At 34.5% G+C, this 19,001-nt stretch overlaps 1 protein-coding gene across 2 annotated transcripts in view; it reads right to left on the reverse strand.

Moving 5' to 3' along the window:
* Positions 1-19,001, reverse strand: part of LOC126972164 (uncharacterized) — a 55,122-nt gene that overhangs the window by 12,175 nt on the left and 23,946 nt on the right. For both annotated transcript variants that reach the window (XM_050818769.1, XM_050818778.1), the window contains exons 3-4: positions 1,807-2,932; positions 480-663 (exon numbers count right to left, since the gene is read on the reverse strand). In XM_050818769.1, the coding sequence (XP_050674726.1) occupies positions 480-663; positions 1,807-2,932 (1,310 nt within the window). The remainder of the gene's footprint in view (positions 1-479; positions 664-1,806; positions 2,933-19,001) is intronic.

Genomic DNA, 19,001 nt, shown 5'->3' on the forward strand with positions numbered 1-19,001 from the left:
TACTGTGTTAATGACCCTCACTCGAAAGCTAATTACAATGTGAAAATATGTTTCGCGTTGCAGTTTAGTCACTTTTTTTATGAAAATAAGGGACGAGACGAGCAGGTCGTTCAGCTATTGGTAATTAATACGCCCTGCCCATAACAATGCAATGCCGCTCAGGATTCTTTAAAAACCCAAAAATTATGAACGGCACCACAATTGCGCTAGTCACTTTGAGATGTTAAATCTCATTTGCCCAGTAATTTCACTAGCTGCGGCGCCTTTCAGACCGATTTACAATAATGCTTATACATTACTACTTCACGGCAGAATTAGGCGCCGTTGTGATACCCATAAACTAGACGACATCCTGTGGAGCCTCTCACTGGTAAAATATATCTGTGTTAGTTATTAAGATATTGTATTGGTGCTCACCCCGTTGGAGCAATATATACATAAATAATTATTATTATGTACAGATTCAATTTCAAACGAACCTGGGAGAACTAAGGTCATCCTTATTAACCTCCTGACGTTTCGCTATCTGCTGCTTCTTTCTGCCTTCTTGTGCCGCCTTCATCGGGTCATATTTTGCCCTCTTCTTCCAATTCGAGAATTCTATCTCTTTCGTCGCTAGCGCCGATGAAGACCGATGTTGGTTCGGCTTCTTCTGGGCTGAAACTTTATAAGCATATATTTTTTTAGGGCCTATATTAAATTACAGCTATTTTTTTCTTTATTTGGTCTAATAACAAGATTTCTGATATATCATTCAAATTCAAATATTTTTATTCAATTTAGATTTAAAATCATTTTTTGAACATCAAAAATTATCTACTTACTATCTATTCGAGTATATAGTATGTCTCAACCCTGAGAAGAACCTGCTCAAGAAACTCAGCGGACTTTATCATTAAAATATGCTTACAATATTATTCAATGAAATTTACTATTTAATAGCCTGAGCGCGGTCGCTCCATTCCCAATCTGTGGTATCATTTTGGGTTTTTAACAATTCTTTTGAATTCCGTACTACATTTTTTTTATTTCACGCCCCCTTTCTCTTGTAACACCAGAGGAATCACAGGAGCGTTGCCGGCCTTTAAGGAAGGTATCGCCCCGCAAACACCGTCCAAGGAAACTCATTCCACTGCTTTGTAGCACGTGGAAGAAAACTACTTAAAAATTGCACTGTGGAGGACCACCACACATCCAGATGGTGGGGATGATATCCTAACTTGTGGCGTGTCGTGCGAAGGTGGAATTCGGCGGCAGGGATCTGGTGAAACAGCTCTCAAGAACACTGCCCATTCTCACTATATGGCCACTACGAGCAGAACAATAGACAAGGACAAGTTGGTACGGGTCATTGACCGAAAATACTGTTTAATTAAGATATTAGGGACTGCGCACACAGAATGGAACTTATAACAAGCGTAAAGGCCACCAAAATATAAGTCGCAATAAACAATCAATTATAAATGCTATTGTTCGATAAATCATTGTTTCTCGACTTTGTTTCGAGAATATCCTGATTGTCTTGCAACATCTTGGAATTTCTGAGAAAAACTTTGACGAACATTGGAAGGTACTGAGTGCATACAAAACGCACGTATTTAAGGCTGACGATGACAAACTAACTACATATTCCTAATGTAAGCTTGAATATTTTAATTAAATCAACGAGTAGCAAGGAAACGAAAATGCGATCTTGAGGAGTTCTCTCACACTATAACCTATACAAATTTAAATATTAAGGTACATACTATAAGTATAAAACGGACAAAGTCAGGGCAGGCAACTAGTAATACAAAAATATTTTACCTTTCTCTTGCTTCTGAGGTTCCCGCGTCGAGGACCGAGTTCTGCTCAGTCTATTAACCACAGCTTGCCTTGTCGGCTCCGCTACTCTTCTACTCTGATGATTGGTTGGCTTCAACCTTTCTTCTTTCCCTACCGGCGGTTCGGACATTCTTGTGTTCAATACTCGATCCTTATTGGCCGCCCTGACTGAGCTTCTAACCAATCCCGGCCCGAATTTCCTCTGCATCTCCGGCGTGTTCGGACATCTCGGAGAATTGACTGGAACAACAGATTTCAAGTCCGGAGAGTCTATTCTGCCTCTGTGTAACTTCTTTTGTCTTAACTCTTGAGATTTCTCCAAAGACACCGTATCGGATTCATCTGAATTGTACTCCGATAGACCACTAGATCTTCTTGACAGCAATCTAGGGTCCAAATTATTGTTCTTATTAACAGTATTGAAAGAACTAGACCTTTTGATGGACACGCCAAAAGCAGCGTTGTTGCTGTTATAAGCAGGTTTGGATTTGTTTAGAGTTCTCCTATCCCCGTGGTTACGCATTTGGTCGATTCTGTAAGTGGTATCCAAGGAGTTCTTGAGAACAGTTTTGAGACATACTGTTTGGTTCGCGTTGCTAATATCATTAAATATTTCATTTTGGATTCGGTTATCGAAGGAACGGTTTCGCGTGTGAGTTTTCCGCAGTAAAATAGGCTCATTTGTCCTATTGGAAAGTGTTTTGTCATCCGAACTGTTGCTCAATAAGCCCCTATCTGAAACAGGGCTATTCATGTTGGAATCTTTACGTCTTTGCGTCTCGAGAGATCTGGAAACTGTGTTTTGAAGGTTTTTAGAAGCCTCCGAGTATTTTGTGGAGCCAGTGATGACGTAATGCCCTGGGCTTCGTAGAGGACTGCTGTCGGCAGAAGTGTCTTTTTTCCGGAGCCTGTAGTTCAGGGAGTTGGATCTGCTGAGTTGGGAGATTGGCAAGCGGGACACGAGGGTCTTCTCGCTCAGGAGACTGGAGGTAAGTTGTGATGGAATTGATATGTTGTTCCGTGATGAATGAAGTTTCGCTTGCAGATTCGTGATAGCGTTTTGGGTTTTCAATAAGTAGGATTCAGTGTCTTGAGGCGGTATGAGATCCTGAAACAAAGAGATATATTTAAATCTAAGGCTTATAAAATACATATTATAATAGCTGACACGACAGATGTTGTTCTGTCCATAATAAAAAGTTTTGCGGGTGGAATTTCTTAAAATCCGTTTTTATCTGACTTCTACTGGGTGAATATTCCTACTAAATTTCAAGTCTCTACACCTTATGGTTCCAGAGTCTGTAAACATTGCTGTGTTTCGGTCTGCAGGGCGCCGTAGCTATTGAAGTTACTGGGCAAATGAGACTTATATATCTCAAGGTGACGAGCGCAATTGTATTACCGCTCAGAGCTTTCGGGTTTTTTAATAATCTTGCGCGGCACTGCATTGTACTGTGTAGGGTGTATCAATTACCATCAGCTGAACGTCCTGCTCGTCTCGTCCCTTATTTTCATAAAAGAAAAGCATCGATGTTAACTATTAATACAATTAATAAAAAAACGAAAGACATATTTTGATGTTACGAAATACTTCGTGTACGAATCCGACTCACGCTTGACCGCTTTTAAATATTTATAAACTATTGAATCCGCTGGAGATAATATGAAGTTATTATTATAGAACGTGCTGGAAAGCTAGAAATAATTATTACTAATTAACAGAAATAGATAAGCGGTTATATTGCTCAAAGGAAATATTAATGATTTCACACTTAAGCGTTACACACACTTATTTGCTGGTGAATACACACACATTATAATAACATGGTAATATTATCTTATACCTTTAAACGAGTAATTCTTGTATATATTATTTAGTATACAGGTAGTTTTGGGGGCGAGAAATCGATCGAAGTTATAATTTTAAAAAATGTAGTTTTATCCGTGTTTTATTGAGAAACAACTACAATAACATTAGAATACAAAGGTATATTTCGCAACTATATATACAAGGCTATAATAGCTGAGATAGGACATTGGTTGATCCGGAAAGCAGAAGACCCCGGTTCTAATCCAGATGTCCTATTAGTTATTTTTGTTCAAGTTTTGTACATTCTAAAAAATCCGAGCTCGGTCGTCCGGATGTTTAAGAAAATACGTAAAAAGGGGAATAGAGGGAATATGTTATCGTTAACAAATTATTTACGGAAAGAATTATTATAATTAAGAATATTACGTAAAATCTACAGCAGAGTCATCGCAATGTAAACATGGAGTCAGGTACAATACAATGATTCAGAAATATAGAATATTTAACAAATGGAGACGATGGCTACTTATGTACTTGTCTGTTTGTAAAAAGGACGAAAAGCGCGGCTCGTTCCAGTTAATGTATTTTTGAAGTGAATTTAAAATGTTAGACGCCCGACAGTTGTGAACTATTTAATACTTAAATTGTTTAACTTGAGAAAAGCTAAATGCATAGCATAGTGTTAACACCAGGAACAGACATAAACTTATAGTGCCTACTACTCGGCTAAGTCTAGTTAGTAAGTATTTTGTGGGGCGATGTATATGCTTTTCAATAAGATCCCAGAAAATGTTGAAAGCAAGAGTATTTCGATATTCGAAAGATTTGTTAAGAAACGTTTGTGTGGTAAAGGTTACTTTACAACATAAATGACTTTGTTAATGATGCCACAGATTGGCAATGAAACGACCGCCCTCAGTAATAACACCAACGCTTACAGCGTGAATGTTAAAACCTTACAAACCTATATCTTTAATTGAAAACCTTTTTTTAAAGTCATCTCCTTCAGTTACATTCTACAAGTTTAAATGTTAACACGTAGGTTGTATGTCTATAGAACATGGTGAGTCATCCGTGACTCACTGGTCGTATTTGGTCATTTGTCTGAACTTGACTCTTTACGACCTTATGCATAAGCTAAGCTAATAAGGTAAGAATCCTATATGGATAAAAAGGCTTGCGGGGCACAGGTGTGTTATAACCGCCATTAAATAATAATCGTTTAGATAATTTATACGTCTTGTTAGTCTCATGCCAGTCTTGGCCAGGTTGATTACTTTAGTATGCGTAGCAAGCTACGTCTTACACTGGTGATTTGAATGGCACTTTGTAGTGTGCTCAAAATAAAGGTTACGTACGACGAGGTACGTTTTGACAGATGTTGTAGTCTATCTAGACGTATAAATAATCGAAGATAATTCGAAAATATTGTCTTCGACCCGTATGCAAAGTTTGACACCTCGACTTCGTTGTAAGGACTTCGTTACCTACATAGATAGATGAAGGTTGCAGATTAATTCCTGTAGTCCAACTGGTACCCCGCAGGTTTTGAGGTAATTAACGAAAAACATAAAAATCTAAAAAGTTTGGATTGAGTGAAAAATGCGAAGGGAATAAAAACAATGCTAGACTAAAATATTCACTTACTAGAACCCTCCATTAAGTTAGCTTCGAAAAACATTCATATTTTTTAATAATAAATCAAAATACCACTCTATTCCAAATAATGTGATATCGATATAATGTATGTAGTCTCTAGTAGCGTCTTACAAGGTTACCTTTTAGGTCCTTTACTATTTGTCGTATTTGTTAACCACATACATAGATAGACGCCTACACCATTCCGAACTTCTTGTGTGGATGACATGAAAATATTTATGAAAATCACATCGATATTTGATGTGATTTTCGTAAATGCCATGTCTTTGAAATCCAATTTTAAACATCACGAAGACTTTGGATTAAATTTCAGTTATAATTAAATTTTTAAATTCAACCGCAAGCGGAATGTATTGTTTGACCTATATCCTTAAAAGTTTTGAGTTAATAAACTTTAACGCAAACTTTGTTTCATAAAAGAAGTCCCGCGGCGAGTAGTGTACCTACTAAAACGTAAAAATCATCATTGGAAGTAGGAGCAGACTATTAAAGTAGGAAATCAATTAAATATGTATTATTTGTATCTTTATTTGATATTGTTTCTGTAAAAAGAGGTAAGATAGAAAAAATATTAAAAATCAAGTAATTTTATTATGCGACACTAGCGCCATACTCACGGGACTTCTTTCATGAAACAGAGTCTGGATTTTAACTTAAACGTCACCCCGACGAAGTTATTTTGTAATACTCAAGTTTCATTATACGTTATTATAAACTATCGCATATTGCATGTATCAACTTTCACAACATACAAGAGTTTGTATAAAGATGATTCGTGAATATGATGATCTTTATTATATGTACTGTCATAATTAGAAGTTGCATTAAAAAAATACGTATCTATTATTTCATTGTCACCTAAACTATAAAATATGTAAATAGTTCAACTTGGCGAGCAAGCAATAGCTTCAACAATGTGTTCAATAGTATAAATAATCTAGATGTCTTCTGCAAAACCTACCTGCAATAAATTATATGCTGCGCCCAGTGAGGAAGGTAGGTAAATTCTCGGGAAGACAAAATGATGGAGGTTTCGAGAGGAGTCCCTTATGCCATACACGATCGAAAGCCTCCGCTATATCTAGACTAACTGGCAGGCCTTTTCTTTATTTGTCTATATACCAGATCGCCAACTGATCGACCATGGCAAAATTACTCTCATCATTATTTATGAAACGCAGTAAAGTATCATAGGTATTCAAGAGGATCAAAAAACCATCCCAAATGTTATCCTCTAAATACTCCATAATTTATAGCTACAAAAATATTATGTTATGAGATTTAATAATGCATGTTCTTTAAAACTATCCTCAAGCCATATATTACGACGTTTGTAGCAATAAAATTCATAGGTAGTAAATCTATTTCGGTTTTATTACTCGTTGTTTTAATGCCGATTAGTGGTCGTTAAATTAATAAAGAATTTAACTGCTATTTAAAGTATATTAATAAATTGTAAATATAATTATGCTCTTCCTCTATCATTCACCAGAGCGGTGTTTTTTTAATATTATGGTAAATTAACATGCATCCGTCTCTAGCACTATCGATAAGTTACGGTTCAGTGGGTTTGGTACTTCTTGATATGAATATAGAAAAAGACGAGACAGAATGGATATAATAAATAAATAAATAAAAAAAGAAGCAAGGCGAACGGAGCAAAAAAGAAATATGAACAAAACATGTTGTAGAAAGACGAGATGTTAGTACTATATATTTTTCCGACATCATGAAGTTAGTCGATAAATCTCTATCTAGTTTAGACTAAGGTAAGTGTGAAGTGATCTATACATAAAGTTAAGTATGCATTTATTCAGGACAACACAAAACATATATAATACATAGAAAAATTAACAACTTAAAGATATAACGTTATGAAAAGGACACCCACTCAGCATTTTTGGAATTGATTTTCCAAAACTGAATTTCAATAGGGACCTAACAAGTCGACCTGTCCACAGCAGCTGTAGACAACACGGTTCCTTTTGTCTTACAAGTGACCGTCTAAAAATAGTAGAATAAGAGAAGAAACTAAAAAGATTGAATTCGAAAGATTTTTTAATATTTTAATTTTATTTAATAGGATAAGTTTTGATTTTTTTTAATCTATTTATTTACATATAAGATATTAATTTATAGATACAAAGACAACATCAATAGAGGATTGATCCCATGGAAGATGACCCAAAACAAGAAGCTGGACCAACGAGGAAGAATAATCTTGCATTGTTGAGTCAAACAGGTCCTCGGAACAATGCCTGTGATAAATGCGGTATAAGTTATAAGACAGACAATGAAACGAAGTCTCTACGCAACGCCAAACAATCGAGCGATTCACAGACTATTAAGTCCCCGACGATTCCAGAAGCTTCCTTTGTGTTGCACGGGTTTAAATATTCCGAGGTGAAACTCAGGTACATACCAGTGGGAGCTACAACGGCGCCTATTTCTGCCGTGAAGCAGTAATGTGTAAACATTACTGTGTTTCGATCTGAAGGGCGCCGTAGCTAGTGAAATTACTGGGCAAATGAGACTTAACATCTTATGTCTCAAGGTGACGAGCGCAGTAGTAGTGCCGTTCAAAATTTTTGGGTTTTTTCAAGAATCCTGAGCGGCACTGTATTGTAATGAGCAGGGCGTATCAATTATCATCACCTGAACGTCCTGCTCGACTCGTTCCTTATTTTCATAAAAAAAAGGATTTCTAGACCAGTACCTATATAATGCAGTGAATACTGAAAATAACGCAATATTAATATTAATTATTAATATTAAAAAGTGAGCAAATAAAAGAATGCTGGGAGAGTTTCTTACGCCTCTTCTTTTCTCTCAGAGCGCCATTTGTTTCCGAAGCGATATTAGTGTCTAGTGTATTAGAAATGACATCAAAAAGAAATCTAAATGAATCAATTTTGAGAAAATAAATGCCTTTTAAGCCTTTTAACATGTAGGTACTAAGGGGGGTAAAGAACACACGAACATAGCGACATTATTAAACTCTTAATAGAGACAATGATGAACACTTTCTTGGTTTTAATCTACTTAAGTCAAAGTCTATATAAATATTTATTTTAAATTACTGAATTTTCCATAATATGTTCGGAAAAAGTTGAGCTCGTGAGAAGAACATACAAGAAACTTCAACGGAAACGATCTCTTCTCAATCAATTAGAGTATTATTACAGTAGCTGTATTAAACAAAACAAAACAAAACAATAATAAACTAAGTAAATTAACTTAAAAATAAATCATTTATTAGCCTAAGGCTAGTTTTTAAATAAAATGATACTTGATTTAATTTCTTATCATAAAAGGAAAAAAATACTGGGTAACAAAAATGTTGATCGACTCATGACTCTATCGAATAAGAAAATACGAATAATAAAATATAATAAGTTATGACTTGTGACTGCTTTCTTGAAACACTGATATAAAAATAATTCAGTAAATAAATTCAAAACTATTCTTCTTCTCATCCTTCTACAAGGTATTCGTGACAAACCCTTCACGACACAGACAATAGGAGGAAGTGACGTCACTGGCAGGTGGGCCGACCGGGCCGCATGTAATAAGAGAAAGCGTAATACAAAACTGGGCATCCTTTTGGCAGGATGTGTAATATTAAACTTATTCGCTTTATTGGTCAGTTGTTTAGGATTACCTACGCGAAGCGACTTTCTTACGTCGGTCAAATTCAGAAAACATTTATTCAATAAGTCAAATAATTAGTTATGAATGAATGTGAAATTTGTACATTTTAACTATAACTTACTTCGGAAAAGTTGAGCTTTTATGAGAAGTTGGAAGAAACTTACTGCCTCTCTTTTAAATCAATAAAAGCCATAAAAAGGCATTTCTTATCTCAAAATTGATACCTTTAGAATTGTTTTTGATGTCATTTCAAATATACTAGACACTACCACCGCTTTGAAACACAAAAGGCGCTCTAAGAGAGAAGAAGCGGCGCAAGAAACTCTCCCAGCATGTTTTTTGCGCTCTTTTTATAGCAATTTCAGCAAATTCAATATTTACAGCTTCAGCATAATATTCATCCAATCTATGTACAGTTATGCAACAAAAATTGTCAAACATCAACTAAGGTTAAAAAAAAGTAAATTAATCAAAAAAATAAAAAAAAAACTTAAAAGATGTACGAGTATAGTAGACGCTTTACTTTTGCTCTAATATAAAAACTAAATAATTACCTAGATATACCATACAATTAATATGTTATTATAATTCCAAAATAGTTACAAATCTACCAAGATTCTCTTAGCAATAAAAAACACACAGCGCGTTACCATCCCGCTTGTTTTTAACAGTTTCTTAGGTATAAGTAATAATAGTAGTATCATCATCATCATATCAGCCGGATGACGTCCACTGCTGGACAAAGGCCTACCCCAAAGATTTACACGAAGATCGGTCCTGCGCCACCCTTACCCAACGTATTCCGGTAGTAGTACATTCAATTCAAATTAAGAATAGATTAATATAGGTTATTCCTTATAGAGTGTCACTGATAGTGAACAGTATCAGTGCTTCATATATAGCATTACAATCTAAACCACAGGATATTCATTGCACTGTAAATAAGGTCAGCACATTTAATTAACATTGAACACGCTCCTAGAACAGACTGCCACGATCTTGGAGACTGTCTTTAAAATCTTAGTGCCAAGTACGTAAACGTTATCTTTAGTTATTACCCGAGTCAATGCAGAAAATAAACCAAACTGGCATCGCTTTTAATTCTTTCTCACTCAAATCCAGTGCACAGGATGCCAGCTAGATTATGAGTACCACACGAGCGCAGTTGCTGTGCTGCTCAGAATTGTTGGGTTCAGCTGACGTTCAGCTGATGGTAATTGATACGCCCTACCCATTACAATGTAGTGGCGCTGAGGATTCTCATGAGGAAAAAACCCAAAAAATTCTGAGCCAAAGAACACACAGTATTGCTTGCACATTACGGCCTAAAAGGAAAAGCCAATGTATCATTGGCTAGGTGCTATTTTTACTTTAGTGTATTTTGATTATAAAGCGAATAAATAAAATACGTTTAGAAGGATTAAAATGGATTAACATCTAATGTAAAAATTACATGCTTTATAATTTGAAGTGAAGTGAAGGCGATCTTATTAATTCAACACACAACTATGCAAAAATTTAAATAATTATATTTGTGTGTGTCTTTTAAAGTCTAACAGCATTTATATTTGTTTTAGATAAAAAAATAAGAAACAAAAACATGTTTCAATGTTCAGCACCGATCACTACCATTAAAATTATAAAACAAATATTCTCTAACCTTGGTGCTCTACGTTAACTTGTGGTATACTTTCCACAGAAGCCACAGTACGAACAATACAATAATATTATAATAATATCTATTAAAATATTAAAACAACCATTATACAGCTTCTTAATGTATACAATTAACTAAACACAATATAACTAATTATTATTCAAAGTTAACTTTCATTATTATAGGTAACTTAGTGGCTGTCATTAAACTGATTAACCCTATCGATTCGTACTAGTAAAAACTGTATCACGAAAGGATAGTATTCATCGTCCTTAGATCAGCGATACTTAGGTGCGTGTTCTTGTAATTAGCAAACTTATACAAACTAGGTACTTGATTATGTTCAATAGAACCATATACTAAAAATGCTTACATTTACAGACGTAGTATAGTATACAGGGTGGCCCACCCAAACCGGTCAGTATGGGGATTTCAGAATATATAAGAGATAGAAGAATATCTTCTAAGGAACCACGATATCGATTTTAGAAAAAACAAAAACTGCATTCACAGATTTTCAAAAAAAATCATACACGACTCGGGAATCGAACCCGGTCATTTTGGAAATACATTTTTGTTTTATTGCCATATTGATAGTGTAGGTTATAAGGAGTGATTGTTGCTATGAAACCTTGTGTCCAATATTAAAAGAAATTGCTTTATTTGATATTGTTTCATGTAAGTTGTCGGTTTTAGTCGTTAAAAAAATGTAGGCACTAACCAATCGTCATGTTGCCTGCGTATACCAGTAAAAATATTTTATTTATCAGTTATTTGAAAATGGAATGTGAACTTCTAAGATTGCCGAATTTCAATTTTAAAAATTGAATGCTTCATGTCTCCGTACCAGTAAAAATATGTTATTGCTGGTATTTGAAAATGGAACGTGAACTTCTGGATTACCAAATTTCAATCAAAGAGAAAACGAATGACGGGAAATTTAACTCTCATTCGTTATTTTACAAAAGTGTTTTAAAAAAAATCGGGTGGCTCGCGAGGTCACAAGTCTACAAAACTGGCTATGACACCACTGAAGATCTAAAAATAGCCATAGAGATTATTTTAACCCAAATTCACAACTTCAAAGTACAAAAGGCCATAACGAAATCGTTACCTAAACGAGTTGACTATTGCATTCAAGAAAATGGTTGCCATTTTGAACATTTGCTAAAATAATTAAAATAATATTTAAAAAAGCAATTTCTTTCAATTTTAAACACAAGGTTTCATAGCAACAATCACTCCTTATAACCTACACTATCAATATGGCAATAAAACAAAAATGTATTTTTTTTCCAAAATGACCGGGTTCGATTCCCGAGTCGTGTATAATTTTTTTTGAAAATCTATGAATGCAGTTTTTGTTTTCTCTAAAATCGATATCGTGGTTCCTTAGAAGATATTCTTCTATCTCTTATATATTTTGAAATCCCCATACTGACCGGTTTGGGTGGGCCACCCTGTATAGTAGTAGTATGTAATTACTTTGTATACGCATAAATATTATAAATTATTTTCAAAATATTTTTCTCTCTAATACTTTATATACTACAAATATACGTTTATTTCTTATGTTTTCAAATGTAAAACTGTTAACATTATTTATTAATTAAACAAAGTTTTAAATTATGTACGCAGTGTTAATGTGTTATTGAATTAACTCGTATTATATAATTGCTTTACATTTGTGTGCTTGTAAACATTTTAAATAGTTATTTATCCTAATAAATAAATAAATAAGAAATAATATTTACAATATATACATCACAACAGTACTCTGGTAAATTTTGCTCCGTTTGATGGAAATGCAGCCAATTATATCACGGCTGAGTCACAATCATTATACAAATAAAGTATACGCACGTGACGACGCGACGTGGGCTGCGGCGGTAGAAGAGCGATTTTAAAAATAACAAAAATCGTTACTAGAATTTTACATTAATTAATTAGATTGTATAAAAATACGCAACTATTTTCATACTCTTTAGTGCATATTATATCTATTGTTTTGGAATAGTGTTTTTGAAGTCGGTTGTTTTTTTGTTAAATTCTTTTTCTTCAATAAAACGTTGTTTATAATGAACTTTAATGACAGGAAATAGAAAAAGTTACGTTCAAAGTAGAACCAAACCAAATAATATCTGCGATGTACTTAAACGTTCACTGTTAAGAATTTTTCCAAATTTTATGTTTCAAAAAAAATAAATGAGTTACAGCCAGAAACTACAGTGTCTTCTGCGTGACGTAAAACCAAATCAATAGACAATCATATTACGAGTAAGAAAAAAATGGCTCAGGGTTCTGAAAATAAATCAAAAAATTTACCGAAACAATAATGCTTACACTTACTGCTTCAGGCAGATAAAGTCGTCACTGTGGTACCCCTAATCTAGCCGGCATCCTGTGAAAAGAAGCCTCCCACAGTTAAATGCCCTTACTCGCCACTTACGACACCCTTGGGCCTGGGACTTCCGTATTCTTGTTATACCCCGAGGAAGCACAGGGGAAAAGAAAGTAGTGACCCTGCCCACTGAGCTAGAGGTACTAGGGTCGATTCCAGTAGGTGCAAACTATATAACGATTTTTTTTTATTTGTTTTCAACAATATGGATGATTGTTTCTGAATCATGGATGTTTATATATATTTATTTATGCATATTGTATTAAAAATAATATTTTCGTTGTCTTGCACCTACAGCATAAAATAGTTGGTGTAAAAATGTGTCAAAATTATAAAAAAATATAAACTTAACTATGTATACTAAGAGAACATAAAATATGCTGACTTATGAGGGAAACAAGCATGAGTGTCAAGCGAGTGTCTGTCTGTTGTTATAAATTTGTTCGTCGCAAAATCTTATAACTTGGACGAAAGCTCGTGTGACTGTAGAAGCGTGACAACGCAATTGAAACACCTGTGCGCAACATATGACTAGAAGTATGTCCTTCAAATTTAAAAAGAAGAATTCTTCATAATATCTCCATACTTCACAGACATAATAGTGTAGTAAAGGTTTTATTTATTGAGAAGAATAAAATGAATTGGTACATTCAAGGAATTTGATTCGCGTACCTTATCGCTGACTTATGCTTGAAATATGGAAATATTTTAAAGTTTATATTCACTTAGCAAGCGAAAGTGGCTTAATAATAAAAATGTCGCATGTTGGGGTGAAAGATCTGCAAACTTACACTTTATGTCATTAATGATTTGATTTATTTCAATTCGATGTCAATAACTCGAAAAAGCTACGTCTCAAAAAGTAAGCCTTATACCTGAGAAGATGGAGCACAAGAAACTCTGCGGGCTTCTTTTTTTCATAAAAATATAGTAACAATATAATATCGTACAATAAAATTTATTGTTAATAGCCTGAGGGCGGTCGTTCCATTCCCAATCAGTGGTATCATTAAAAAGTTTTTGTTATATATACGAGTATACCAATTAATATCGATGTAATCACTATACGTGTAAAAAAGGGATATTAAAAAACATACTGTACGATACAGGCAGGTATAGTACTTTTGCTGCTTTATAGCATCGACGCGGACGACGTCACGGGCAACAGCTAGTAATAGATTAGAGCGAGCCATAGTGGCCGTGTACTGTACACGTGTACAGGCTGTCTGTACAGGCCGCGAGATGTGGCTCGTGCCATCAACTAACATTATCTATCATTCCACAGAGCAGTGGAACTAAATGCTCCGAACCACAAGACAGTTATAATACAATAATTTGTTGAAAGTTTACAAATACCACGTTTTATTTATCTACTTAGCTTAAACGTGCCCCTCAAAACTGGTCAAGTGCGAGGCGGAATTTAATACAAGATTTATTTTTAAAAAATGCGTAAGGGAGGGTAAGCCGCTTTGTAACGTAACGCGTTACGGCGCTAGTTTGCTTGGCTTCCCTTTCTCTCACGCATACGCCAGCCTCCTCCTCTCACTCTTACCAATTGTTACTTTTATAGGATTGAATAATGATACAGTTGATAATAATAATGTACATACACAAAATTCTAATGCACATATTTCACAATTGTCACTAACGGCCGTTCCCAATATTCAGTCTGTCTCCGGTTGTGGCCTACTTGAGATAAAAATCATAGCTATCGTTGACTTTTCTGTCCCAATAGACTTATCGACGGTAACTCACCTTATCTGTACATGCAGTAATGTATAGGAGGACGTATAACTTACCAGCGATAGAAGTTTGTATGGAAATTGCAATTCATACGTCCCAATATAAAGCGATAAGAATGACTTATCGGGTATATTGGGACAGCTTCAGATTATTGACAGCTAATTACTGACAGTAGAAGGTAGTACTTTATCTCTATCTTTAGATAGTATATTGGGAACGGCCGTACGAATAAAATATATTTTATAATCAACTAGTTGACCCGACAGACAGTGTTCAGTCAATAGAAAAAAATATGATGTAAGTTTTGGGAAATAGTGTGATCTAAAGACAGCGGAAATGTGTAATCATAATTCATTAAAAATGAGACAAAAAAGTGTTTTTCAATGATCATACCTTCAACGTCCGTTCCTTATTTGTAGTAGACAACACGGGGCAGGGTCATGATGAGGATCGGATCGCATCAAGCAATTATCAAAACTAATATTTTAAAGAGGAATCATTTGTGTTTTTGTATATATGTTTGTAATGTTTTCACACAAAAACTACTGGACCGATTTTAAAAATTCTTTCACCATTAGAAAGCAGCATCTTCACTGAGTTGCAAAAGCTATATTACAATTCCAAAAAAAATTAAAAAAATTAAATTAAAATAAATGAAAAATTAAATGAAATAATATATTATTTGAGTTATAACCCAAAGTGTGAATAATTTAGTCATAAAAAATCGCTGCGGAAACTATTGATGATAGAATAAAAAAAATCTATAGTATTATAGAACGTATCAATATCTGCAAAAATCTCCGCGATACCATAATATTATGTCCAACTACTGTAGTTATGCCACTATAACTACTTTTTTACATTTTATAAATTTAAAAGTGCCCACAATAATCACACCGAACTACTCATAACTCTGTATAAATCCTTATCCCATTAAATGATATTTTATTAATATAGAGATATAGAAAATAATGCAATAATAAAATAATGCGGTGTGGGTGGTGGGTGGTGGGTGGTGGGGAAAGGGGCATCGATATCTGTGATATTGATCTGATTAGATTATTAATGTAAGTGTGTATCTAATAATATGAAAGGAATAATTAAAAAATAAGTGAAATTTGTATGTTAACAAAAATAAATCTAGTCCCACCTTCCGCTACCACGAGATCGGAATCTAGGCGAGTGAAACCGCGGGGCATTCCTAGTATGTTATAAAACAGTAAAATATCTAACCTATTTATAATGATAAGGATTAATTTATAATGATAAGCTATAACATTATAGCTTTATAATTGCCATTTTTTTTTTAAAGTTTTAAAATAGACATATGAAGTATGTTATCCTTAAAAGATAGACATATTATGCGATCGTGGACTTAAGACATTAGTCTGTCTATATAAGATACACAATTTCGCCATACATTAATTTGTTATATCTCAAAGGATTTAGACAGCGTTTTAAGTTATCACTTCTGTCGGACGTCCCGAGACGCACAAGCTTTTTTTTACACGCTTTTATGTGCTTTATTAGCTGCACCTGTATGTTTGTTAGTTTGTAACCGACTGATTTTGTCGCGATTTTGACCCACTTTAAACGGCCAAATTTCATTCAAACTATGTAGATTTATAGAGGACCGATGACAAAAAATTAATTTGATAAAATTATTACATTTAATAATTTACAAAATAAGATTTTTGTTAATTTATATAATTTTCATCAATTGTTTTTAGTTCGGTTTTCTTAAAAAAAAATGCGTATTTTTTAAACTATTTTTATCATTGTCCTGTTTTAAAAACTTAAGACTTGTACTAATTTGCTTTTATTACAGCTGTCTTCCTCGTACCATTTCACTCATAACATACGTTACATAATACCTGACGCACAGAATATATACAACCACAATTCAAAACAATTGTAGGTCATGACCGTGGGATGATTTCTCGTGTTCGTGAAATGCCGTACATGATGATACTAACAAAGAATCATTCAACTTGGATTCATTTTAAATGTACAAATTATCTGATCAAAGTTCTTTTTTGTCAAAATAAAATGTACCCGTGGGAGGCTCTTTTGAACCGGATGCCGGCTAAAATTAATTAATAGTAATGTGTAAACATTACTGTGTTTCGGTCTGAAGGGCGCCGTAGTTAGTGAAATTACTGGGAAAATGAGACTTAATATCCTATTGTGTGTCAACGAGACGACGAGCGCAATTGTAGTGCGGCTCAGAACTTTTGGGCTTTTCAAGAATCCTGAGCGGCACTGCAGTGTAATAGACAGGTCGTATCAATTACCATCAGCTGAACGTCCTGCTCGTCTTGTCCTGTATTTTCGTAAATTTTCATAAAAATAAAAAAAGTTACAATATATCTGAACACATTAAATTTATTACACAAATAAAATTTGAAAATAAAATTTAATTAACGATGCGGAATTCGAACCTGCGACCTCTCGCGTACCGTGCGAGCGTTCTTTCTAACTGAGCCAACCGTTCGAGTGACGTATCTTTTATAAAATCTTGTATGCTTGCATATTAGGTAATTGACTCGAGATGTCGCTCTTGCTAATCTAAACAATTTGTTATGTTTCAAAGTGACAACCCTCACGTCTGGGATTAAATTTATTACACAAAATGCGACAGCTCGTTAACGTGCTAACAGATTGATTCAATAAAAGTGTTTTAAAAATTTGTCAAAAAAATTTAACAATACAAGCATTCGCCATTTTATAAGCAACAAAATGTAAAAATGGGCCGTCGAGTTTCTTTTATGAACATAATAATATGCTAGGTTCAGTAATTTAAAATAAATCATATTTATAATAATTGGATTCAAAAGCGCTTAGTTTGATTCAATTTGAATAGAGTATATTTACATTAGATTACGATTACGATAGATTTTGAATACAAAAATTTACAAAACTCTAAGCATAGAGTACCTTTTGTTTTTGACAATATTTTTTCTGACATTACTGTTTCTATCAACAAAACTCTTATGGTGGAGGATCACTAGCGCGGTGTTACTGATTCATCTTGTGTAAAATGTTGAACAATGTAAAAGCTTAGTAAACAAAGTCACTAACTAACCACTTGAGGTCGTTCAAATATTAATTTAATTAACCATAATTAGCTAATTGAATTGGGTTTGGCTTCGTTTTAACGATAGTTAGCAAGGTCAGCGAATATATATACAAATACCATCACGTACCTATCTATTATATCGTGAATGTGTTTACATGAAAATTAAACAGTCAAGTTTGCCTGGATTTTTTATGACATACATATTATACACATTATTGCTTCACGGGAAAAAAGAAACCGTTGGCACCCTTTGGCCTGGAACTTCCCTGTTCTTTTTATTACATTATGGGACCACAACGGCACCTTTTCTGCCGTGAAGCAGTAATGTGTAAGCATTATTGTATTTCGGTCTGAAGGGCGCCGTAGCTAGAGAAATTACTTGGCAAATGAGACTTAACTTAAATGAATGTTATGTCTCAAGGTGACGAGCGAAATTGAGCCGTCGCATTGGGGCAGTAAAGTCCTCGAATGGCGATCACGTTCCGGAAATTGAAGCGTTGATAGGCCCGCCCACAAGATGGATCGATGATATTGTCAAGATCGCCGGAATACGATGGATGAGGGCAACGCAGGACCGCTCGCCGGGGAGATCGTTGGAGGAGGCCTTTGTCCAGCGTCTCTGGGCGATAGCAGTCGTGCCATATTTGACTGCGACCTCATGTGATTTTAATATTACTACCCGGTTAATTTATCTCTGAACCTAACGTCAATGACGTCACATCGTCGCTTTGTTACGGTGTGCAAAACAAGCACAACTAGGATATTATTATTAATAAATAAACAACGATTTATTTTATTCAGTATTATAGATTGATGTAAAGGTGATGTAATGCTGATTGTTATTATTCTAATGATAAAAAATCAATGAAAGAATCTGGTTAAAGTAAAAAGCTGTATTCATTTTTCTGGCAAAAATATTATACAGCGACACAGACCAACAGAAACTACATACTTGTTAACAACAAAAGTCAAAACGTAACAATGAAGGAAAACTTAAAAACAAAGCACGAATGATAGCACGAAAATATTATGACATGACGTATCTAACGGTAATGAAACTGCAAACGGTACTGACGCAACACGACGAGCGCGAGGGGGTGAAAGGGTAACAGGAGGGGGCTACACGTACCAGCGAGGTCCACAGATAATATGGCCGTGTAGTCTGTCATTATATAGA

Source organism: Leptidea sinapis, chromosome 2, assembly GCF_905404315.1.
Source record: "Leptidea sinapis chromosome 2, ilLepSina1.1, whole genome shotgun sequence".
NCBI lineage: Eukaryota > Metazoa > Arthropoda > Insecta > Lepidoptera > Pieridae > Leptidea > Leptidea sinapis.